Source organism: Brienomyrus brachyistius, unplaced genomic scaffold, assembly GCF_023856365.1.
Source record: "Brienomyrus brachyistius isolate T26 unplaced genomic scaffold, BBRACH_0.4 scaffold989, whole genome shotgun sequence".
Lineage (NCBI taxonomy): Eukaryota > Metazoa > Chordata > Actinopteri > Osteoglossiformes > Mormyridae > Brienomyrus > Brienomyrus brachyistius.
Genome location: NW_026043264.1, coordinates 2010 through 27833, shown reverse-complemented (window position 1 = coordinate 27833; position 25824 = coordinate 2010). Strand labels below are relative to the sequence as shown.

At 40.2% G+C, this 25824-nt stretch overlaps 2 protein-coding genes across 3 annotated transcripts; both read right to left on the bottom strand.

Annotated features, from left to right (window-relative positions):
* Positions 1 to 4725: 4725 nt before the first annotated feature.
* LOC125729991 (glycine cleavage system H protein, mitochondrial-like) lies at positions 4726 to 12333 on the bottom strand. The gene is made up of 5 exons (XM_049005758.1): positions 12148 to 12333; positions 9088 to 9167; positions 6864 to 6927; positions 6644 to 6775; positions 4726 to 5245 (listed from the first exon to the last, which is right to left on the bottom strand). Exons 1-5 carry the CDS (start codon positions 12299 to 12301, stop codon positions 5148 to 5150), a joined length of 528 nt encoding a protein of 175 aa, XP_048861715.1. The 5' UTR covers positions 12302 to 12333; the 3' UTR covers positions 4726 to 5147.
* A 2064-nt stretch (positions 12334 to 14397) lies between these two features.
* LOC125729989 (lysine--tRNA ligase-like) lies at positions 14398 to 25420 on the bottom strand. 2 transcript variants are annotated; one of them, XM_049005757.1, is made up of 14 exons: positions 25301 to 25420; positions 23932 to 24076; positions 22562 to 22727; positions 22238 to 22331; positions 21682 to 21868; positions 19750 to 19875; positions 19346 to 19465; positions 18022 to 18184; positions 17742 to 17915; positions 16978 to 17063; positions 16807 to 16892; positions 16565 to 16691; positions 16233 to 16376; positions 14398 to 14886 (listed from the first exon to the last, which is right to left on the bottom strand). In XM_049005757.1, the coding sequence occupies exons 1-14, from the start codon at positions 25345 to 25347 to the stop codon at positions 14812 to 14814; spliced, it is 1740 nt and encodes a 579-aa protein (XP_048861714.1). In that variant the 5' UTR covers positions 25348 to 25420; the 3' UTR covers positions 14398 to 14811. The 2 variants fall into 2 exon arrangements, with proteins under 2 accessions (XP_048861714.1, XP_048861713.1); XM_049005756.1 differs by lacking the exon at positions 25301 to 25420 and adding an exon at positions 24195 to 24919.
* Between the last annotated feature and the right edge of the window lie 404 nt (positions 25421 to 25824).

Genomic DNA, 25824 nt, shown 5'->3' with positions numbered 1-25824 from the left:
CCATGGCAGAGATTTGAACCCCAGTCCCAGAGGTGTATGTCCCCCGCTCCACTCCACCAGTGAGTACGATGACCATTACCGTTAACCATGCAAAGATATTTTCCTCCTTCAAACACTGTCTTGACTCCTGCAAGCAGACTGAAATTTTTCTTTATTTATGTTCTACAGCAGGGTTTCTCCACCCAATTCTCAGGGACCACCAGACGGAATTGGGAGAGAGCAAAAACCTGGACCATCTGCTGGTCTCCGAGGACTGGGTCGAGAAACCCTGCTCTTCGGCTAGTATGCTGCTTTGACCCATGTGATGTGTAAAGTTCCTTCAAAACTGGAGAACCGCCAGCAGGTGATAACATTACGGTGCACAGCCTTACCATTGTAACTGAAAGTTCAGTGCTGCTCCTTAAGTCAGACTGAGAATTTCTTTGGCTCCAACTCTTCAACTATCACATTTCGCCGAACATTCAAACCGATTCGGACAATCACCATAAAAATATAACATAATGTAATTTTCCTGGCAATAACCCATCAGATATCGAAGAAACCTTTGATAATTTACTTTGAGACCCCAACAGGAAGACTAAGTGATATTTTCCATCAGACTGAAATATTAGCTTACAGTTTAAATTGCAGCCTCTTGAAAGGGGCAGATTCCCTTGTATAGCAAATTACTTTATACAGAGATTTTAGGGCTGCACTTTCTAGGATATGAATCTCTGAGAATAATTTTTACCGGTTTAGCTTTTTATTAATCATCTAAATATTCACAAACACATGCAGAAGCTCTTCATGTTAAACCTCCATAGAATTATGGCAGTGTTTGATTCCTGAAATTAATAAATTATTCCTCTGTGTCAGTAGCAGCTGTATGCCAGTTCCTGAAGCCCATGTTTACGTAGCTCTTTAGAAACTCCAAACTTTGTTAGTGTTTTCAGATGTTAGCTATTTTATTATGTAAAAGACCAGCCCACACCTCACTCTGAAATGTGATTCATAATGACATTTTGTACTGGATTTGATTGTGCGCTGGGTTTACTAAGGTTCATGGGGGTGCATAGCACCCTCAGATTAATAATGTGCCCCCCCAGGTGGAAGGCAATCAGCCCATGACTGTGACATACCTGTGGGGATCATACCCCCTCACTAATTTCAGATGAACATAATGATTTTGTCCTGGAGCCGGTACTGATTGTGTGGTACAACAAGTCTGAGTAAGGTGCCATTTTATGCCAGTTTCTGTTTTAGGAGATAAACCGAACATAGAGCTTCTTTGCCAGTCTTTTTGGAAGCGGGTATTCAAAACCGTGCAATTACAACTGGCACCATTTTAATTCCGGTAATGCCATTGTCACAATTCTCTAATTAAGCCTTTAAAATCTCCTCAACGCTCAAAATTATCTTCAGCCCTCTGGTCGGGAAATCCATGCAGCCCCCCCCCGATCAGCAAAGTATACCAAGTGGACTTATCAAAATGCATCTCTGGCTACAGGCCTGGAATGGATTCTGTCTTTTCAGGCACTCAGATACATTTTTACTCTATTGCAACTGGGGGTCAAATACTCGTTACTCAAAAACCTTCCATAGCGCCTGTCTGCAGCCTTTATGGAGCTCTAACCCCACCCCACCCCGCACACACACACACACACACACACACACACACACACACACACACACACACACACACACATATATATATATATATATATATATATATATATATATATATATATATATATATATATATATTTATATATATATATAAGACTGTGTTTTTTCAACATTGGTGCATGCACCCATGGAGTTAACTCATGTCCCTGTATCCGTTTGACATACATAAACCATAAAGAGTTTCTGCGTAAGACTGTGAAGGGAAGTTTGGGATCAGATCACAGGGTCAGTGTTCAGCCCCCTGCAGTAGTTATGTGGTCTTACTTGGTTTATGCATCTTTGGCTCCAGAACGAATTTAAAATGTATTCAGCAGAATATAGTAACATTAGAATGGAATTAATAATTACTACAGGATACAATGGAGATGTATTTCTGATACTTTGTGTTTGACAAATCATTTCTTTCTAAACTGAAAGTATTTTTTGGTGGTGATTATTTTAATTATTTGTTTACTTTTCAATTTATGGTTTTTGAATTCAGATTCATGGAAAACTGAACTTGTGTTTTCTGGACTCAGACTCGGCTGCCCTGCACTGGCAGTGGTCTGAGCCGCGTCAATCCTGTCCTGATTCCCATCCCAGCTGTCCTTAGTATAGTCTTTTCAGTCTCCTCTCATTTTGTTTGTAACAAAACTGGCATCCTTTGCAGACTGTACCACTGTAGGCTGCCTATGTTCAGATCCAGAGCTCCTGCGACCCTGAACAGGGTAAGTAGTTGATAAATAGACTAAACAACTGGCCTTAAAACTGTGCCATGAAATCTATAAAACTACCATTTTTCCATTAAATGTCATCTTCTGCAGTAGCAAAGCCACTTTATTTCCTAAGACCCTGCACTTTAATGTCGAATTGAATTAAGAACCAGTTTATCAGTGTCGTGGATGTAATTGTGGGAGGTGATTGATGGTTTATGTCCTTTTGCATTATTGGTTGCTACACCAAGTAGCACTCCCACGTTTTCCGCAAATCTCTTGATGCTTTTCAAACAATGACTGTCCAACTTAAGTACAAATAAAAAAAAGGACGGCACCCAGTTGTTTCCATCAATAATGCATCAACATGTTAGCTAAGTTAAAATGCACGTGCAAAAATAACACAGGCCTATGGTACTTAAAAAGGTCAGGTTTGTTATCAACAGCGATCATTCTCCATATCATTCATTACCTTACAGTACATCTACCCCAGACTACCTTACCAGCTGCTAATCCTGCTTCGTGATGGTGGGTCCTGTTTTATCCCACCTCATGCAATGTATTTTTGATTTAGTAATAAACATTGCTTTTTTAAAAAAAAAAAAGAAAATGTATAAACAAGCCCTTAACGGCTAATCCTTAGCAACAGTCTCAAAAAAAGATATATGACGTTCTATGAAGCCCTGACAAATCCACTGCTCCACTGATGGGTGGAATAATTATATGAAACTTTAAAAACGGACTATACTGTGTTGTGTGGAGGAGTGTGGCATGCCATTGATTAGTACTGTCAGGAAGTGCATTTATAAATTAGCAACCACACAGGCGGTACTCTTCTGTGTCGGGCTAATCGCTTTGATGATGTTATTGTTGTAACCCTTTGCTAAACTGTATTGCTAGGGCATACATCCAATATTATAAAGTGATTTATATATTTATTTTATACAGCTGCGACGATTCTTTTGTATTACCACGACTATGAGTGCGGAGAGATTAAATGGACCTTCCATGGGAGGTGATCTGCAAAATCTGCAACACATGTGCATAACAAACCAATTGTAATATAATTTCATTCTTGTAAAAGATGTTTGCAACGGCGTATGTAAAACGCAGACCCATACGTCTAGTTTCATTGCTTTTGTTGTTGTGCGCGCGCAGCTTTTGTATGGTATATCGGCCTGTATTTAAGGCAAACTTGAGTGTGACAAAGGCTGTATTTGTTTTTCAGCAATAAATAATTGTTTAACCAGAACAGTAGACATTCTCACCCGTCAGGTTTGCAAGGGCATGAAAATAGTTCTGAGGAAGAAAGTCGTTGTAAATATTTTTCCTTTATTATACGAAGTACTTATATTTCTGAGGTTAGACGTCGTCTGGATCTTTAGTGGCTGCACCTCCAATATTCACTGCTCGCGTTCGCGTATTACCCATACAAGTTAACTTTTCACTAACAAAATGCATCTCTTCGCAAAATAGAGAATGAGCATTTCTGACCACAAGGTGGCAGTAAATATCAATGAATCGTTTGAATTGTGAGCAAGGGACTGTACATTTAGCAAAATCCTCCCGAATGTCACGCACTCGCGGACGAAAGAAACGCACAGTACGTTCCAGTTTTTGTTGTTCTCCAGGTGTATGGAATTTTATAAATCACTAAACGATTTGAATGCGTTTTAACTAAACATCACAAACACCATAATAACTGACTTCGCCAGAGCCCTTCTTAAAAAGAATCCTTTAGCAAACTGCATGTCAGGCAAAGTGATATTGGGTGTCAAGCTTCTACTATAACTGTAGTAGAGCACCTAGCAAAGTGATGGTTAAGCATTTCATTATACTACATACAGTATGAGAGACAAACCAAATCAATTAAAATAACATCAATCATCCAACATGCGTGTATGTTACGAATAAGATTTATCTTCTACGGTCTGACTGCACAAACCTAGAAGCTGACAGTTTCTGTGATCTTCCCTGTCGAAGAGAAACCCGAAGGAAGAAAAAAACCTACAGGTACATACATGTCAGGTGTTGCCGTTTTCAAGCCGGTGAGGTGCTGTCTCACAGTATTTTTTTTCAACCTTTACTTTCTTAAACAAACGAAAACCTGAGACCATGAGGAGACTGTAAAAGGCACAGTGACTCAGTGAGCAGCACAAATGGCATCGCTGGGTTGCCCACAGTGTGCAATTGTGTCTGCATGTGTCAAGGTTACTGTTAACCAGAACTGTAGACATTCTCACCCGTCAGGTTTGCAAGGGTATGAAAATAGTTCTGAGGAAGATGGTACTTGAAATTGCGCCATCCTAGCTAGTTGTGGGCTGCTTTCCCCAGCTGATCCAGCCCAAACAAACACAACACGATGCACTTTGAAATAAAGACACTTCTTTATTATCCCAGCCATTACAGTCTAACATGCCAGAATACGGCTTTCTCCAGCTCCAGTAGAACCTCTGAACATTTTGGAAATGTCTCAGGCTTCTTCTCTATGGGAAAGACCCAAGGAAAATTTGGGGACTTCCAGTTTCCATCCCACATAACTTCCTACAAACTATTTTTGACGCTTGTTAAACCTCTAAGGTTTTACACTTTTTGTTCTCTGAAACTAATCCACAAAAAAAATAACATACGTGGCAACCCAGCTACAAAAACCCCAGAATTTATTTTGGAGTTTTCCACAAAGGAAAGTTCCCATCGCTGATGTGATAAGAGGTTAAAATAGGGTGAGGATTAGTGCAAGACTTACAAGCATCGTTACTGTTAGAAATACAACAGACTCCACCGGTGCTCCTAGTTTTCAATTGATTTTATATATCTCTCATAGGCTGCCTCATCCATTAGGGCATCTAACTCCGACGGCTTGTCAATAGTCATCTTGATCAGCCAGCCTACAAAAGAAATCAGAACACAAAAAAATCCATGCTGGTGATATTTCGCAAAATAGGGCCATCTTGGCACAGGTGTCCATTAGTGAACATTAGGGCTGAACGATTTATCAATTTCAAATTGAAATCGCGATTTGACGAAACACAATTAGCAAATCACAAAGGCTGCAGTTTAGCATGTGCATTATATGGCTCGTCTGATCCAGGGTTTAAAACTCAAGGTTAGTTTTACAAATTCGTGCCATCCTCCTTGTGTGACACTGATTCTCACCCAGCTCCCTGCGTACCTGTCATGCTCACCAAGCAGAAGTGACCCAAGGTGACTGCGTATACGACCACAAACAGCTAACATGTGAAACCCCCTATGAAAACAGTCGCGGAGCAAAAGAAAATGTCAACTCTGCTGCTGAGCTGTAAGTGAATTACCTGCGGACTTCATGGTCAGCGATGGTTTACAGAGACGTCCTGTTCTTAGGCGTCCAAGCAGCATTAGCTACAGGACCCATATCGTTGTATTTTTTCTTACTGGAATTGTTTTATTTATATTATTACTTTATTTAGCTTAACACAGTCATTTTATGATAAATTAGAACAAACATAAAACAGTTTTTTTTTTTTTATTTAACCCGTATGTACATGGGACTTTCAGGAAATGCTGTTACTTTACTAAGGATAAAAAAAGTTTAAGGGTTGTTTGCAAATGCAGCATTTAAAATGCGCGTGTAAAAATACAATCACTTTACAATGTTCGGGTCGCTAGTGACCCGGCATTTATTGGCATATAAATGACAGTGCCCATAGCAAATAATATGACCATCGATATTATAGGACACTGTCAAAGGTTCTGCTTGTTTAGAAATTCTTCTTAGTGTTCAGGAATGAGGTATCCAATAAACGTTTGCACAGTTACTCATTGGCTTGATTTTTACACACACATATATATATACATATATATATATACATATATATATATATATATATATATATATATATATATATATATATATATATATATATATGCCAGGTCATTAAAGATTCGAGGTACACAAGGGTTTAAAAAAGTAATAAATACATCTTGGAAGCAATTCATACCTTTAAGTTTCATCCTTGCATTAGAATATAGACCAGTCACAATCAAAATGTGACTCGTGTGGTAATGCTGAGTCATATGTTTTAAATCTAATACCACTCAGGAAAAACTGATGCTTGACATCGCAAATCAAATTGAAATCGCAATATCCATTACAAAAATTGAGCTTAGATACCTTCCCCAAATCGTTCAGCCCTAATGAAGATTATTCATTTTCTCCTTTGGTTTTCTCTGAGAATTTAGGGTGTCGGTTCACCTTTAAATTCCTTCATCTTTGACACACTGTGAAAGATGCTTAAGAATTAGCTCACCGTCCTTATAGCAGGATTTGTTGACAAGGCCCGGGTTGTCTGCCAGGTCCTGGTTGATTTCAGTCACTTCCCCCGTAAGGGGAGAGTACAATTCACTTGCAGCCTTCACGCTTTCTAGGGCCCCAAACTCATCTGAAATACGGGACACACAAGAGAATGCAACTGGTGAAACAGTTCAAGGTGCATGGAAAATGTTCTCAATTCTAAATGAACAACTCACCCATTTGATTAAGTTTGGTCCCAGGTTCTGGAAGCCCACAGTACACTACATCTCCTAGTGCCTCCTGGAATGCAGTACAATAATTATTATTAAAATGGAACAGGCCTGCACCTCTACTCAAAATTACACTGATTATATAGTCCAGCAAAAATATCTTATACAAAAGGACTCATCAGAGTCAACTTAACTTGCTCCGACTCAGACATAATTCAGCATTTCGACAAAACAATGAACCTCTTCGTTGAAACGTTTTCGGAATATTATTATTTGGCAAAAAAACATGATGCACTACAGACTGAACCCTTTGCCCTTGAATGGAAACGTATTAACCTAAAAAGGGCTGGGACGATTATTCGACGGAATTGACAATGTCAATTATAAAAACGCGTCAACGTGTAAGTGATAAGCAAACCTATTGTAGGGGAAAGTACTTTTTCCCCTCGGTAGCACGTTAACGCTGTCCTTTTAAGAATCGCGCAATAAAACAGTCTGTTAATCACTGAACTTTACTGTCCACCTGATGATCTCTTCGCCACTCGAGAGCTACAATATTTTACTTATTGGACCTGCGGCATGGATTTCATTTACAATACAAAGATACACACGCTACACACTGTAGCCTAAATTGTTCCTTGCTTACTGTAGTAAGCTTAACTATTAGCTACCTTTGCTAGAGTTTGTTAAAAACATGTTTCTCTAGTTGTGAAATCATTCCATATTTTAGCATCTATTTCAAATCAAATTGGTGTACTAAAATAATTAAGCAAAAACTATTACAGTGATTATTAACTTAAGTCTAACATAGAAATATTATTGAATCTCTTAAGATTTTCCTTTTTTGTTAATAATGCTGTAATGTTTAAGAAATGTTTTAATAAACTGAAATGTTAATGAGAATTTCAGATTTGTGGCGAAGGAGGTGAAGTGTTATATTAAAAGACTTAAAAATAATTGCTTGTCAATAAATTTATCATCAGATCAATCGAAAAATTTGTTGTTAGATTAGTGGAATAATCTAAAAAATAATCGCTATATTAATAGTTTAAAAAATAATTGTTTGAGACAGCACTAAACTAAGTACTGCAAGACCTTAACACATTTGTATTGTGCTGATGCGGTATAAAAATGCATGACTACAACGTGAAAACCTGAACTTTATTGTGAAGTATAGTTTGAATTACGAAAACACGTTAGCATTATGTGAAATAATATTTTATAATGACTGTCGACTGAAAATCACAACTTTGTTACGAAATACAATTTAGAGTTTATACATAGAAAATAAACCTTATTAAGAAATAAAATACCCTTTATGGGATTATTTAAAAATAAAAGAACACATTGATTATTATGAGTATTACAAACATCTATGGCGGTTTGTTTATCCTGAAATGTGCCAATAGCTCCTGATTTCTTCTTCTATTATTGTTTGGCAGATTCTGCATACAGAAGTGATTTACATGCTTATTTAAATAAGGTGCAAGAATGTGAGATCCGTATAAAAGCCGTCAGTCGAGACGCATTCGGAGACGCATGTTAAGGCCTGGTGTGGTTTGGAGAGCAACAGTGACAAAACCAAAAAGACGTTATTTACTGTTCACATGGTGTACATCATGATTTACTTATGTGCTAATTTCTGCTAGCACATTTTTGAAAGGTTCCATGTCATGTTAGCATCAAACTCTAGCGGAATTAGCTTCAACTAAACCAGACTGTTGGTAATATCGATGCCGTACATCAAAAGTCTTTCTGATTCTTCTCAGCTCCTCCCAACTCTGATCATTAGCCTGATTACAGACTGCCCTGGCTGTCTTCTAGCTATCAAGCAAAGCACCTCCGTTTACCATGTACTCTGAAGCAGAGAAGGGCTTGTGGTTTGACTGGTTTTCTCTCAAGGAGCATCAAGCGCCTTACATTAAAGGAGGTTAGCTGCACACTGCACATCTGAAAGTGAAACCACTATTTTGGCTAATGAATGATGAATGTACTTAAACGTGACCAATTATAAACAGCAGGCTGAGTCAACCCTGAGAGTGGAACCGCAGATGCAAACTTCTCCAATGTACTGACAACCCATCAGACATCACCCCGGTGGTCATTACGCAGAACAAACTTCTCGTCCATTTTCAAATGTAGTTCTCACATCCTTAAGTCTGAGAGCAGTTATCGGTCAATTTAATTACACCATAAACACCATCAGCAATTAAAGAAACAAAATACCGACCTGAGCAAAATTGCTGATGCCAACTATCCCAGTTCTATCCTCGACTCGCACCCACTCATGTTTGTCTGTGAACTTCAGACCTGCAGAAAAAATGCAAATGACAAGCCTATATGGAACGGTGACGTGGCCAAACCTTTTCTTGGCGAGTGATTTTCAGAGCATCAGGCATATACAAATCACGAAATAACTCCAATGATATGTTTAAAAAAAGTAAAGTCATGAAAAATATATTCCTGGCTGCAGCAGAAAAACTAAGACTATTGTTCCTGAAGGTGTGTCTCTTCCTCTGCAACCTGGTTATCAATATCTTTTTCAAGATGACAAATATTCATACCATAACACAGTATACTCGAGTGTTTCCTTTCCATTACAGACAAGTGTTATTCGCATTGTAAATGAACAACTTTCTCACAAACTATGGCAATGCTACCAAGAATGTGACTATTCCAAAATCCTACTAGGTCATTCCCAATATGGCCATGAGCTAAAGCTATGGAGTAAGATCGCTGTCAAAAATAACTCGTAATAATGTACGTCAAATGTACGCTTCACAAGCGTAAATTACGCTTGCGCTTCTGAAAAATACGCTTGCTTCTGAAATTTACGCTTGCGCTTCCGAAAATTACGCTTGCTTCTGAAATTTACGCTTGCGCTTCTGAAAATTACGCTTGCTTCTGAAATTTACGCTTGCGCTTCTGAAAATTACGAGTGGCTTCTCAAGCGTGAACAACCTGTCAAAAACCGTCATTGGAAGTACAAGGCATTCTCTATCGAGGAAGAAACAATCGATTTTTGTTACTGTATACGCATGTGCCAGAAAGATAGAGAATCAACCAAACGCGCCGAATTCACAGTTATTTCTATTAGTTTACTTGTTGTTGCACAACACTTTTTCTCGGTGTACAGAATGTAAAAATATTAAGGTAAAGAATGTTATACTTTATTCATAGTAATTATAGTTGGTTATTATTTATTATGCAGACGTATGTCACTGCTGCTGTCCAGTAATGTGTCAGGCTAAGTTGTTAATAGTCTCATGTATATGAGATGGACATTTAAGTACACACTGTTATTTTCTGATAAATAATAAACAGTGTACTGTAGCTATGGCTAACAATTAATTTTGTTTTCATAAGAATAAGATTTTTCATACAGCTTAGGGTTCAGTGAGCACAAACCACTTCACGGGCATGTAGTAGTTATTAAGTTTTGTTGATATTTGCTTTGAAAATTATTTGTTATTTGCTTTAACAGGTATCATTGGTGACACAAGTGCTGGACAGACTCAGACACAGTATAATTTCCATTTTAAATCAACCACAACAGGATTTGGACTACTTCTTGTATGTCATAAATCAGGAAATGTTTATATTGACATCTGCTTCAACAGTTTTTGATATTCCGTTTGAAATTATAAATACTTTGTCTGACCTTCAAATAAAGCTGCAGAGAAGCCTTGCACAGGAGGACTTTGTTGCCTTTGTAAGGCAAGGGTGTGAGGGTCGTGGTCGTCCAAATTTTGTGTTTTCAAGTGAACTGCTTGGATTGCTAACTGATATGCCACTCTCAGTGGCTTGTATTGCAAATATATTAGGTGTTAGTGAGGCAACCATCTTTAGACGTATGAGGGAATTGGGCTTGTCAACCAGGTCTACAAGCAGAAGGACACAGAGTTCAGTGGAGTCGTGTCAAAGAAAGCCTGCACAGAGTTGACGCTTCTGGAATTTTGGAAAGGATGACTCAACTTTCACCAAAAATCACCAGCATGACCAAAGTTCACCAAATTTTGTGCTGTATTAATAATTTCAGCTAAATGAATCTACAAACAAAAATAAAGATAAATTTAAAAAAACATATGCATACAACACAACATAAAAAGTTTAATACATGTCATAGACATTCCAGATCTCTGTATACTATGCAAAATACACATTTCTGCAATGACAGAAATTAAGACAGTAATAACACATTATAAATAATAACCAACTATAATTACTATGAATAAAGTATAACATTCTTTACCTTAATATTTTTACATTCTGTTCACCGAGAAAAAGTGTTGTGCAACAACAAGTAAACTAATAGAAATAGCTGTGAATTCGGCGCGTTTGGTTGGTTCTCCATCTTTCTGGCACATGCGTATACAATAACAAAAATCGATTGTTTCTTCCTCGATAGAGAATGCCTTATATGTCCAATGATTTTTTTTTGGTTTTTGACAGGTTGTTCACGCTTGAGAAACCACTCGTAATTTTCAGAAGCGCAAGCGTAAATTTCAGAAGCAAGCGTAATTTTCAGAAGCGCAAGCGTAAATTTCAGAAGCAAGCGTAATTTTCGGAAGCGCAAGCGTAAATTTCAGAAGCAAGCGTATTTTTCAGAAGTGCAAGCGTAATTTACGCTTGTGAAGCGTACATTTGACGTACATTATTACGAGTTATTTTTGACAGCGATCTTACTCCATATAAAGCTAAATCATGTCATTCAAAACTGTGCTTTATAGTTGTCAGTGTTATCACTAAGCTCCCAAATGATTCTTTAAGCACAATACAGGCAATACAGGTACCTAATATCCCAAGGCGGGTATGGTAAACTACATGGTAAACTACAATACTTCAACTGTTAGACAATTCATAACATTTTTTTTTTGCTAAGATGACAAAATTCTTTCTCTTTTACGCAAACAAGAGGAACGGGATGATTATTTTCTCTAAAACTAGTAAGCAGATCACACTTGTTCATTCAAATTATACAATAATGACAGTGACACAGTTACCTAATAAATTTAAAGTAAAAAGTGTACGAAATTACGTATAGAATAAATACATGAAGAAATGCTTTATTATAGTCATTAACAGACAGTTTCACGACAGGTGTCCTTGAGGTTAACATCAAGCTACACGACAGCTTCATAGCTAACTTTCGAGCATGTCCGCAATTTGTTAAATACTTCAGATAGCTTCTTTCACTTTTTAGAGGAAGAAAATAAAATATAGTGAGCAAAAGTGCAGGGGTATTTAAAAAAGCTAGCTCTTTGATAAGGCAAATGGTGCAACTGCTCACCTGCAGCCAGGCGAGAGGCTGTGCTCAGTGTTCGGGGATGAAGATGGGTCTTGGACAACAGCCTGGATGAAGGTGCTACTATAGTTCTGGAGACCAAGGGCAAGGCTGAAGGGAAACTTTGTAGCACGCAGCGCAGCCCAACGCACGCCGCCATCTTGGCTCGTTCTGGATTGGAATGTGGGGCGCGCTCATGTGAACGCGCAGTGCGCGCACGTCAATATGAGCTTCGCAGCACGCTGTAAATCGCGCTTCGCAAATCATTCATTCATCAGTTTACTGGGAATTAACGGGCCTACGTCCATGTACATATCGCCAGCACGATATAGTACATTTGAAATATTCTGAGTTCAGAGTATATTTATGTCTTAAGGTGAATCCTAAGATAACAACACGGAAATTAATAGTGCGATTTTTTTGTTTTTTCTGTTTTGTGAGGTAAACCAGTTAGCAACACTGGGCAACTGAAAAACTTCATCCCCAACAGATTTACCCGCCCAAAAAGGCGACACCAAGTGGAGGTGGAAGAGCCATATTCCTATCATTAAACATGACGGGCCGCCCAATCCATCTTCCCCTAAACGGTTTGCCTTGACCTGTACTGTTCTAGGACCGCATTGTTTTAACCTGAAGTTGAGCCAGGACAGCGGAAACATTTGGTGTCCATGTGCCATTCAGACTGATGAGAAAGGGGTCTGATCAGCGGCTAAGACGGCACATACCAAGAAGTGTGAACTCAAAAATGACGATCAACTAATCCCTGCAGGAGAGCTGCAGTGCCTGATACGGTTTAATGACAAGTTTGAATAGTATTGCAGTTTGAAGAATGTGATATTGTAATGCCATTGAATGCACTTCGTAAACCACATTTAATTTGTAATAATTCCCCAGATTCATAGATAGATATACTTTAATTGTCCCCATTTGGAAATTGTTTGCAGAAGAATTGCAAGGCATTTCATCATAGCAGCCCAAATTCACAGATAAGACATACAAATGCCCATACACATTACAGCATTAGAGACATCAACAGGTATACTCACACACATACACATCACAGCCTTAGAGGCACCAGCAGACATACTCATACACATCACAGCCTTAGAGGCACTAACAGGCATACTCATACACATCACACCGTTAGAGGCACCGACAGGCATACTCATACACATCACAGCGTTAGAGGCACCAGCAGGCACTCATACACATACATATCACAGCCTTAGAGGCACCGACAGGCATACTCATACACATCACAGCCTTAGAGGCACCGACAGGCATACTCATACACATCACACCGTTAGAGGCACCGACAGGCATACTCATACACATCACAGCCTTAGAGGCACCAGCAGGCATACTCATACACATCACAGCCTTAGAGGCACCGACAGGCATACTCATACACATCACACCGTTGGAGGCACCGACAGGCATACTCATACACATCACAGCCTTAGAGGCACCAGCAGGCACTCATAATCATACATATCAAAGCCTTAGAGGCACCGACAGGCATACTCATACACATACATATCACAGCGTTAGAGGCACCAGCAGGCATACTCATACACATATCCATACACATCACAGCCTTAGAGGCACCAACAGGCATACTCATACACATACACATCACAGCGTTAGAGACCCCAATAAGAATACTTACACACATACCCATAGACATTACAGCATTAGAGACACAAATTTAATACGCATACTCATACAGAAACCCCTACAAAAGTTAAAAGGAATTTTTAAATAATGATAACAACTCATCCATCCATCCATTTTCCAAACCGCTTATCCTACTGGGTCGCGGGGGGTCCAGAGCCTATCCCGGAAGCAATGGGCACGAGGCAGGGAACAACCCAGGATGGGGGGCCAGCCCATCGCAGGGCACACACACACCAGTCACTCACAAGTGGCCTATAGTATAAGCTTGCACTCTCTTAAATATGTATACATTTCTCTCAGACATATATATATATATATATATATATATATATATAACCCACCTTTATCTCCTAATGTCTGGCACCAACCACCAAAGTAAATTCCTTGCATGTGTGAGCGTACTTGGCAATAAACTCTATTCTAATCTGAAACAACTTCTTGTTGCAGTACAATGAGTAGATTAATTGTGCAAGCAATACAAATTTCCATGCTAGTCCACATATGGAGAGCTATTTTTGTACTCAGAACCACATATTTATATAGCAACAATTTTAAAACCGAAATTCAATGGAGACAAAACCATTAATGATTAAGTTTATTACTGCTGAAATCACCTTCTTACAAATGAAACTTTCATTTGCTGCATTTCATCATTGGCAAAGAGAATGGATGAGAATATTAAAATATAGGTGATGGACAATGCATTTTAATGTATTTTCTTCAAAAATAAAAATCTAGTTTAAGAGCTAGTTTTGGTGCTCATTTTGTGGCAATATATATCACACCACAAGCAAAAGATATAGCAGACAAAAATGATTAAATCCATTTATTTGATCTTGGAAAAATAGTTTAAAATAGCACTGTGTCAGTGAAACTTGCAAGATTAACAGCATATCCAGTTAAATTACCTGTAGGAGAAACGGTGAAAAATTCAAACTGATTTAGACAGACAATGCTAATCCTGACTGATTTCTCTGCAGAGGAGGGTCCACATTAGACAGATGTGCCCTCGGCAGGGGCGGACGTTTTGTTATCATCAGGCTTCATGGCAGGGAAGAGCAGTACTTCCTGTAAAACAAATGCAATCACAGTCTGACACAAAGGCAGGTAGTACAGAGGTTGTGCACACATCATATAAACACAATGGACACATCGCAGACGCAATGGAGACATCTAAAAGCCAGGTCATACGTTACTTTTCCACGTGCATTTCCGGGCAACGGACAATCATGCACGTGGCAACTTATCTTCATACTACATCTGACTGCGGAATGCGGATGGTTGCAGTTGGTGCATGCATGCAGCAGTGATATTCCAGAGAAGGAGAGGGCAGATGCATTGCAACAAACTCAGATACAAGCAGTGTAGTGAAACAGACACATTTTTATGAACAATTTTAAAGTTATAAGTCTAAGCCTTAGCAGTATAAAGGCATATAAGGTATTTTGAAATCCTTACTACATTAAGCATTATCTGGGGATCAGACCCACCTGGTAAATTTTAAATCGGCAATATGTCAAAATGCCAGAAGTGTTGCTTTTTAAAATACCATATACCTCGTATAATGTTCGGACAGTATGACAAATTGGATATGTTAGTACCCCTGACATTCCTCCTACAGCTGCTCACCATAACTACAAGAGCTATTCTTCCTCTACTCTTGTGTCATTGACCGCTGATCTGTGAAAATTGGTGCTGCCACCTACTGGAAATACCTAATCAATTATCTTGCACATGTACGGTTGAACAGATGCACACGGTTTCTTTCAGACGTAAAAATCTGGGCTACACACGCACAAACCGCAGCCAACCCGATGACGAAATTCACACCACTTCCCTTTCATCTGCAACCAAAAGCGCACGTGGAAAAGTGAAGTATGAAGTGGCCATAACAATACAGTAAAATGTCGTTATAATGGACTTGCTTATAATGGAATATTGTCTATAATATCCACTGGTCTCGGGCGTGCGCCTTTAAGAACATGCAGAAAAAGCATCGGATATAGCGGACTAGCGTATAACGGAATTTCACTTATAATGGACAAACAATTTGGTCCCCAAGGCCGCTTTTAACTGTAGTTTTGTTCGTTATAACGGACATGCAGCTCCGCCTACAAGGCGTGTGGCGTGCCGGTGATATCCAGCGCAGATACGTAGTCAGGATTATTAATAGTCACGCATCTGGTCAGGTAAAGTTGGATTGGTACATGTACAATATACTAATCTATACCACAAGTGCGTCTGCTAGGGTGTGGCATGAGTAAATGGTGTCCTGTAGTTGTGTTCTGGGCAGACAGTGACTTTGGATATAACAGTGTTTTGCCAGGTCCCTTGAAGTCCTTTATAACTGGATTTTACTTTAACCTAAACAGAACGGCAAATTTCTTCATGTTCTTTAGTACACAGAAACATACTTTGATGTTGTTGGAGTCTGTGAGGAACATGGTGAGACGGTCGATGCCCATTCCCCAGCCGGCCGTCGGTGGAAGGCCGTACTCCAGGGCCGTGCAGAAGTTGTCGTCGATGAACATGGCCTCATCATCACCTTCGGCCTTGGCCTGGTTGAAAAAGCAAGTGAAATAAAATAATTCCACCATTTATAAGAACTAAATAAGACAAAACTTACATTTCATACAAACATCACATGCATACGTTACCTTTATATACCAATCAATGAGTTGTTTGATTACTGTTAATAAATATCATCTACTGACACAATTATCACGGCTGCATCACATGTTCAGACCTTGGCCTGCTGCTCAAACAGCTCCCTCTGTCTGATGGGGTCGTTCAGCTCAGTATATGCATTGCAAATCTCCTTCTTCATCACAAAGAGCTCGAAACGCTCTGTGAGTCCTTTCTGCGAGCGGTGCCTGCAAGCATGGGGAGGCAAAACGACTGTTGTATCACTTTGAAAAAGCAGTTGGTGATCAAAGCCATTTTCAGGCTAGTGGGGGCGTGCTCGCTGGGTTTAGAGCAGGCGCTTACCATTTGGCCAGGGGACTCATGATCTGGGGGTGGTCACAGATGAATGTGGGGTTGATGCAGGTGACCTCAAGAAAGTCACCCACGAGCTGTAAAGGTAAACTCGTATGATGAGATTGTTATGTCAACACCAAGGTTGGCATCTCAGAGGCCTTATGCAAGCAGAAAACGTACCTTGTCAAGCAGGCGGGCAGTAGTCCTAGGGGGCGGACACTCCACTCCCTTCTGGGCACAGAGGTCATCAAAGTACTTGCGGGTCTCTGAGGCAAGGGAGCAATGCGTGAAATGCATGGAGAGTACCTTAAGTATATACCGACAGGAGGTCAAAGTGGCCCAAAGTAATCTGCAGTACTGTGCAATAGTCTCAGGCAGTCAAAAGAAATGTTTAAAGCCATTTCTCTGGGCAGTATGCGCACATTTGCTCAGAATAAAGAAATACTTATCAGCAGAAAAACTTTGTAAAAACTTTGCCTATTCCGCCAAATTACAGGTACCTTGTAGGATGGCTAGAACACCGTTTCTGTTCCGAAACCTCTCCTCAGGGGCACCCCAAACGTTACATGTATTTATTAAATTTCACCACCAGCTCAGTTAATTAATTTAATTACTTAAAAAAAAGTCAATACTGAATATATGAGGAGCGCTAGTGGTTGAAAAATTGCAAGAGTCAAAAAATACACAGATGTATTGTATAGTTGCTGGAAATAATGGGGTGATTTTAGCAAAAGTTTTGAAATGGCTAAGCTGATACTTTGACAGGCATAATAGCACAGTTTTACACTAAAAGATCATTTAAGTAACATTTTCTTTGCCTGCACAGTACTGTGTGTCGGCAGTTTAGCGCTCTTGGAAAGCGTTCGTCTTCACTGTGTTCTTTAAGACTAGTGCTCATTCCGACAAAAATACTTAAATGCTGATTGATTTTTCCAAACACTAACCTTCAGAGTCATAAGAATCTGTGGGTGGGAATTTCACACCCATCTCCTTCTCCAAGTCATGAACCATGCTGATCCTTTTGAAAGGGGGAGTGAAGTCAATCTCATAGGCCTGACCCTCTGGCCCATCGGGATGATAGGTCAGCTTGTACCCGCCCGTGATATGCTTGACCATTCCTACAAGGGCAGGTGTCACAAGGAACATCAGTGCAAGACTCCACAAAGCAACCCAGCGCAAACCCAAAGGACTGTCCTCCTCACAGCTACTCCGCCCGTGACTGACCTGAGAGCAGCTTCTCAGTGATCTCCATCAGGTCATGGTAGTCGGCATAGGCCATGTAGAACTCGCAGGTGGTGAACTCGGGATTGTGGGTGAGATCGATGCCCTCATTTCGGAACTGGCGGCCGATCTCGTAGACGCGGTCGATCCCCCCCACTACCAGCATCTGCACCGAGACGGGATGTTAGCAGGGTGAAGTCGGGTCTAGTTGCGGCGGACAGCTTTCAAATAAGCATGAAAGTACTTCAACAATTTCTTACTACTAAAAACAAAAACGATGGAACCTTTAACTTTAATCACAGTTTCCCTACCAGTAGGAACAAAGTTCATATTCAGATTCATTATTGATCCCTGAGGAAATTATGTGGGTTCAGTTGCTCCCGGACAGTAAGATAAGTAACAGGTAAAATACAATAACAAATAATACAAATTTGTAATATCAAAATTACAAATGGACAAAATATTACAATAACCAAAGATACAAATCGGCCAAATTACAAAGGGAACTCAATATACAAACAGTATTATATAATAATATATAAAATAACAATATTCTAATATGTTACGTAAATTACCTATATACACTGACTACAGATTCTTATAGACTGATTTCTAGCAAGCAGCACTATTTTAAAGAAAATATATATATATGCAATAAATGGTCCTGCCCTGAACTGTATGTAACTCGTGAGTGGAATGACAACACTGAATGAAGCCTGTAGAACCAGACGGTATATTCTAGAACAGTGGTTCTCAAACTTTTTGCAATAAGTACCAGCTCAGAAAATATTTGGCTCTCCAAGCACCACCATACTGACCATTATGCATTAAAATACAGCAGTGTAGGCCTTATTATACCTGTAACCAAATATAGTTTACATATGTGGTGATTGTATTCCTAATATAAATGTTAACAACTGCACTGCATTTAAACACGCACAGCAGAGGGGCACATCAACTGCACTGCATTTAAACACGCACAGCAGAGGGGCACATCAACTGCACTGCATTGAGAATACTGCTAATGCTCCAAAACCTTTTTTTTTTTTGAAATAAAGACAAAACCTAGTTAAAACTTAAAATTTCAGTGATTTCATGGTTAAGGGTTATCATCATATTTCATCTTCATGAAACAACATCAGAGACTCCCGATGTACCACAGTTTGAGAACCGAGGTTCTAGAGAATCACCGTCCATACAGTCGTCACAAGCCGACACTGAATCGATAGCAAGTGACCAGGTGTATTTTTTTCTCAGCATTCATTCATAAATGCCAAACATATCCCAGCAGCAGCCCAGCAGAGTCTGCATCTGACATTCGTCTCACCTTGTGGTACAGCTCAGGGGCAATCCTCATGTAGAGGTTCATGTCCAGCTCGTTGTGGTAGGTGATGAAGGGTCGAGCTACGGCACCCCCTGGGATGAGGTTCATCATGGGCGTCTCGACCTGCCAAAGGGGAATGTCAGTCACCAGCACACCGGCGGCACTTCCTACTGGGCATGAAATTAAAACGTGTCTTTCATTGTCCACCCCCTTTTGGTCAATTAAACATCGCTTTTTTCAGACCTCATTATCTTAGCAATTAATTTAATCAAATTAAACCACAACACATTGTTCCTGCATCGTTTTAATTAATTCTTAATGTTGTCGAATTACCTTCATAACCTTAAATAATGTGAAAATTCATTAGACTGCAAGGTTTGATGCACACTGCAGGATGCTGCTCTCACCTCCAGAAACCCCAGCTGGTCAAGGAAGCTACGCAAGTAGGTGATGATCTTGGCACGGGTCACAAACTTTTTCTGCACATGGTCATTCAGGATCAGGTCTAGGTAGCGTTGACGGAATCGTGTTTCCTTCAGGAAAAAAGTCAAAGTGTCAGTGACAAAAATGTCTCAGTTAACCGAGGTTAGGGCAAAGTTAGGTCACGAGAACATTTTTGTCCCCTCCTTTCAGCACTAGAAAACGTGGTCAGACCCTGATGGAGTAGCCTGCATCCTGTTATAGCTAGACATGCACCGATCGACCGGCCAGGGACCAGAATTGGCCGATTTTCAGCATGCTCAGCGCAGACCAGAGACCGACCAGCCAGCCTCATGCATTTCCAATATTGAACCGGTCCGCTTTATGCATACACCACACGCCCTACACACAGCAGTGCAGGCAATAGCCTCACAGCCAAACGCAAACATGCTGTTGGTGTGGAAATTCTTCACTGTGATTGAAAATGATAAAGCTTGCAATTTGTAATACATATAGAGTTAAAACTGTGGGGAACCATTCCGAAAACGTGGTGAAACATCAGAGGTAAACTTTAAAAGCTGATTATTAAACATATACTAGATAATCTTGAAATGGAATGATCATTAAAATTGTAAAGCTAGTTAAGATTTTCTTCCTATGACAGTAAAAATGTTTTAATGAAACTTTAACCCCCTGCGCTACAACGTCCGTACAGAATGAAGGTATGAAAAAACCCGATCTTAATCTAGCAATGTAAGAATTGGACATGCATAACATAGGATGTTGGTATTGTTAATGTTACCATGTGCCCATTATTATTCAGAAGATTAAAGTACACCTCTGTTTTATTTGGACTTTTTTATGCAGAGGAAAAGGGTCAATGTAGTATCTGGTGAATGTAAGCAAACTGGAAAATATAAGTAACTGACATTTGTTTTATTTGACTCTGTTGCAGCTGCTCTTGTTTGGTAAAGTAAAATATATCAGATAAAGTTGGGTGTACAGCAACACATTTTCAGTTAATTGTTCATTCTACCTCTTTCCAGTCACAGAACACTATTCTGAGACTTGTTTAAGTGAGAAATCCTGTAACGTAGTGCATTTTTGGGGAGCAGCATGTTGCTCAGTGGGCTAAGCCTGTGTGCCTGTAATCAGAAGGTCGCAGGTTCAAACCCAGCCTCAGCCTGTGGGTCCTTGAGCAAGGCCCTTAACCCCCAGCTCCCTGGGTGCCGCTACGGGTGGCAGCCCTTCGCAGACAACTTCCTCTATGAAAAAAAAGGAAGTTGTGGGAGGCGTAAAGACAATTTCCCTACGGGGACAATAAAAGTATTGATTATTATTATTTTGGGGGAAACTGTAAAGTTTAACTACTTCGAAAAAAAAATGCATTGAAGAAAAGTTTATTTTGTTTATAAATGCTGTCAATTACAGTTCTTAGAACGAAAATAATTGGCAAATCTCAATATCGGCAAGTGACACTTGCAAAAAGAATAAAATAAATTTGCAATTTTCTTAGCCGATTCCAATTTCCATCGGTGCATATAACCCTTCTTTATTTTCATTGCTCCTCACTGCATTGTAAAGCCCACCTCCACTCCTGCATCCGCTGGCATTTGGCCTGGAGTGAGGCTTGCACTCCCCATCATCCCTTCATACCCATGTCGTTCTTTACATTTATTTAGGAAATGTTTTTATCCAAAAAGGAAGCAAAGTCAGACAGTCCCTGGAGTAAATGGGGGTTAAGGGTCTTGCTCAAGAGCTATAATAAATAATAATAATAATAATAATAATAATAAAAATAATAATAAAAAAAAACACTCTGGCAACCCTGGGATTTGAACCAGCAACCTTCCGATCACAAACACAGGTCAGCAGAACGGGGTGAAGCATGCCAGTGCATATCTCCCACCGCGGCTCACCTTGTCCTTTAGGCCAAAGTGCAGGTGCGGAAGCATGTGGAGACAGGGAGACAGCAGGGTCATCTCGATGGGGACAATGCTCAGCTCGCCCTTTTTGGTCTTCCCGGGGTTACCACGGACACCGATGATGTCTCCACGGCGGAGCTTGTTGTTCACGGCCACAAAACCTTCCTCCGATTTGTAATTCCTGGTGTGACAGAGGGTGAACAGAAAAGGATGCCAGTTTAGATTAATGGGATTTTCTTTAGAACCCATATATTGGCTCTATATGTAAAATTAAGAACAATACAGTACAGCTATACAAAACACTTTAGAATTGTAGAATAAAGTATAATATTTACATTACTTATTTAGCAGATGCTTTTTTTATCCAAAGCAGGGTCAACACAAGCTTGCTCAAGGACCCAGTGGTAAAATCTCTCTGCCAACACTGGGATTTGAACCAGCAACCTTCCTATCATAGACACAACGCCCCCAACCCACTGAATCACACACCAGCCCCATAGAAGAATGATTTACTGGTAGACTAGCAGCATGACAGTTCAGAGGTACATACCTGGAGTTGGCCATCACCTGCAACTTTTTGCCCTCCCCCCGGAGGTCATAGAACAGCAGCTTGGCACCAGAGGCCCTCTTGGCATGAACACGACCTGTCAGTTAGCACATGGTTGCTATGAAGACGACCAGAAGTGGACAGTTCAAGTACAAAAAGTAAAAGTTCAGACCAAGATTTTATTTTGACCAACCAGTTGAGGACTGTGACTCTTTATACTCAACTGATTGGTTGAAACAAAATCTTGGTCAAGGGTTTTACTTTCTGGACCTGAACTATCCACCTCTGAGGACAACACAATGACACCAGGGTCCCACAGGCTCCTACCGGCCACATTGAGGACAACGTCCATCAGCTGGTCCCCGGGCTGCAGGTTTTGGTACTTTTCAATGAACTCTGTGAGTGACAAGTCCACTTTGAATTTGTGAGGGTAGGGGTCTTCCGACGTGTCTTTCAGTGACTGGATGGCTTGCGTACGTATCTTGTAGTATTGCTGTGGTGAGAGAGTACCATTCAGATGAGACAACAAGCAGGACAAGGACAAGAGCTTGCTGGTCCTTTTCTATGATGTGATCAAGTTATCAACTAATTGTATGAACAATGACAGAGGAAAGCCTTTGTTGCAAGACTAGTAGTACAAAATGGTAGGGACATAAAATATACCAACAGCAGAGAGTTGGCATTGTGATTTCTGATGCATACTGTGAGAGAGGAAACAATGCATGTCCAGATACATAAGATTAGAACGAGTCACATTTCTGCTTCATAGGATGCAAATAAAAAAATATCAGAAATCACTGGTTAAAATCAGACATTCTGTTTATCCATGTTCTTCACCAGTACACTCTCAACGAGCCTGGGGCATTTTCCACACAGCCAGTGTATGTGGCGAGGGACACCCTGGGCTGGGTGCTATCAGAGGTGGACACTTCAGGCAAGTTAAAATTTTCGTCTGGATTTTTACTTATTTCAATCAACCAACTGAATACTCTGACTGTAACTCTGGACAACCTTATCCAGGAGGAGCTGCTGTATGTGCAGGTTTTCGCCATAACTTCCTAATTAGATTACTAATTTGAGGACTGATTGGCTAAAGAGTACTCACACCTGGATTTGACCAGCTGACCCAAACCCCTAGACTATGGGATCGTAACACTGCATACAGACTCACTGGTCCTTTGTAGATTAGACTGGCTGCCCCTGTTGTATACTCAACTGGGTGACAAACAAATCCCTGGTCTGAATTTTTACTTTATGGACCTGAAACGTACACCTCTGGATGACACTGCATCTCAGGGCACACAGCATGATAACACTGCAATATGGCTGTACACATAAGGACTGTCAATCAAAGATGAGCAACCATTTTACAGAGGAACCTAAAGATGAGATTCTACCAGGTTTTCAAGGTTAAATATCTAAAAATAGTTGAATTATTAAATAGTATCAGTATATATAACAACAAAGCTCCCTGTCAGCCACATTACGCTAGGGGATTGTTTCTATGAATTTGGGAAATGTGGGAAGGAATATCTAAATGGGTTTCTCCTTCCCTGTATGATACAGGCAAACAAAGGTCTTAGGAAGATTACGTGACAATATATCTTTTGATAGCTTGAACAGGGCTTCCCGTTTTGTTATGTGAGGGCCGATCAGCTCCTCTATGTGGCGTCACTCAGAATTTGTAAACAACTCACGTTGGGGTCTAGAGACTCCTCGTCGGCACTGTACAGGTTCTGTTCCCCCTTGTCCTCGTTCTCTTTTTTCTGACCGGTTTGCTCTTTGGCCTTAGCTTCCTTTTCCGCTGCCTTCTTCTCGGCTTTCTGGCGCCTCTTCAGCTCACTGGGAAGAAAGGAGGAAGCGAACAAGATGAGCTTAGCTACAGCCAGGTTAAGGTTAAGGGGATGGCAAAAGGTTGGTCGTTTTTTTTTTCCTCTGGGTAGAGGGAAAAGCTACCAACCTTTTGTCATCTTGCAACCGAGTCCCCAGTAGACGAGAGGGGATGGCAGTTGTGTTTGGGAGAATTAAATTTGACCTCTGAACCCCGACCCCCAAAGATCGGAACACCTGCTGCCTGGCATATTTAACGAGAGTCAGCATGGTGTGATGAGCTGAGCTATCAAACTAGTCCCGTCACTGCGCAGACCTAGAGAGACAGACACAGATATTCATAGAAAAGTCACTGTGCCTATCTTGGTCTGCCAACATTTCACATGACTGTAGTATATCCTGCTGCTGGATAATAGAGGGGTTTTACCTAGAGCTCCCAAACGTTCGTTGGCCGTATTGCTTAGCTACATATCAAGTATACGTTAGGACAGTCATGCAATAATGTGCTAAGAAATCAAGTATGTCTTATCTTATTAAAATGACGGGTAAAAAAACAGATACGCTGCCTCAATTTAATTTAGTCTATTTCCTACATTTTAGTTACACTGCAGTGTCTAGTTGGCTACCAAACCGACATAAGCACATCGATCGGTCACTTCACGTTTAACTCAAAAGCATACGATGCTCCTCAGTCTGAATTTTCGTCTAAATCAATCATGACTATTTCTCGATATTCTGCTTACAAAAACGACAGCCCTCCCCTCTTAGATAACATTAAGCAAAACTTCTTTGAGCATGGTTATTTCGTACACGTCAAAATATTCAAGGATAAAGTAGTCCACTAGTGCCAACAGCGTCACATTACGGACTATAGGAACAGGGTAGGCACACTGCGTTTTCATATCAGTATCTCACGGGAATTGGAGTACTCTTTCAACAGATACCATATAAACTGAATGTGAAATAGCAAAAATAAGACTACAAGTAACAGTCATACTGAACAGCTCAGTGACGCAAGGATCGACGGGATTTGTATTTCTTCAGATCCCACGTGCAGCTCAACTCAGACTCGGTATCCCGGCTTTCAATTCGTGAACCTGATGCAATTTTTGTGCAACGATAAACCGCGTAGCATGGAAGCTAGCCGGTTGTATGCGGTTAATATATTTGTTCATATAATCTTTTTCAAATTTAGCATCAGTATACATGAAATAACACTGTGGTGCGTCTACTCACTTTTTGCTAACTTTGGTCTCCCCATCGGATAATACCACGTCCGCCATGATCCCCTGCTTACAGTATGGGAAACAGTACAAAGCACTACGAAGAAATGCTCTTCCGGGCAGCTGCGGAAGAATATTTAGCGACGCTGCGTGGAGGTGGGATTAAATACGTCATGCATGACTAAGCCCTGAAGGATGTTGCGTTACTCAATCATGTTATCGGATTGTTAATGTACAGTATAACTCTATCGTTCCCGGTATATTTCATGATGAAAATGTTTCATTTATTGCGTTAGATTTATGTACTTTGCTCGCTTACACTTTTTTGTAAGACGTTTTAATTTTTTAGTTAGACCTGCTCATGAACCCACATTTCCTCAACTTTAGTTTTTAAATTAATATTTTATAATTGTACAATGCGTGTTTTCCAGCCGTTGGAGTGAAAATACCAGCCATTTTGTTCCGGATCACGACATCCCCTAAACTCACTAAAGCCAAGCTAATGTTCACAGTCAAATCTTAAAGATATAACAATAT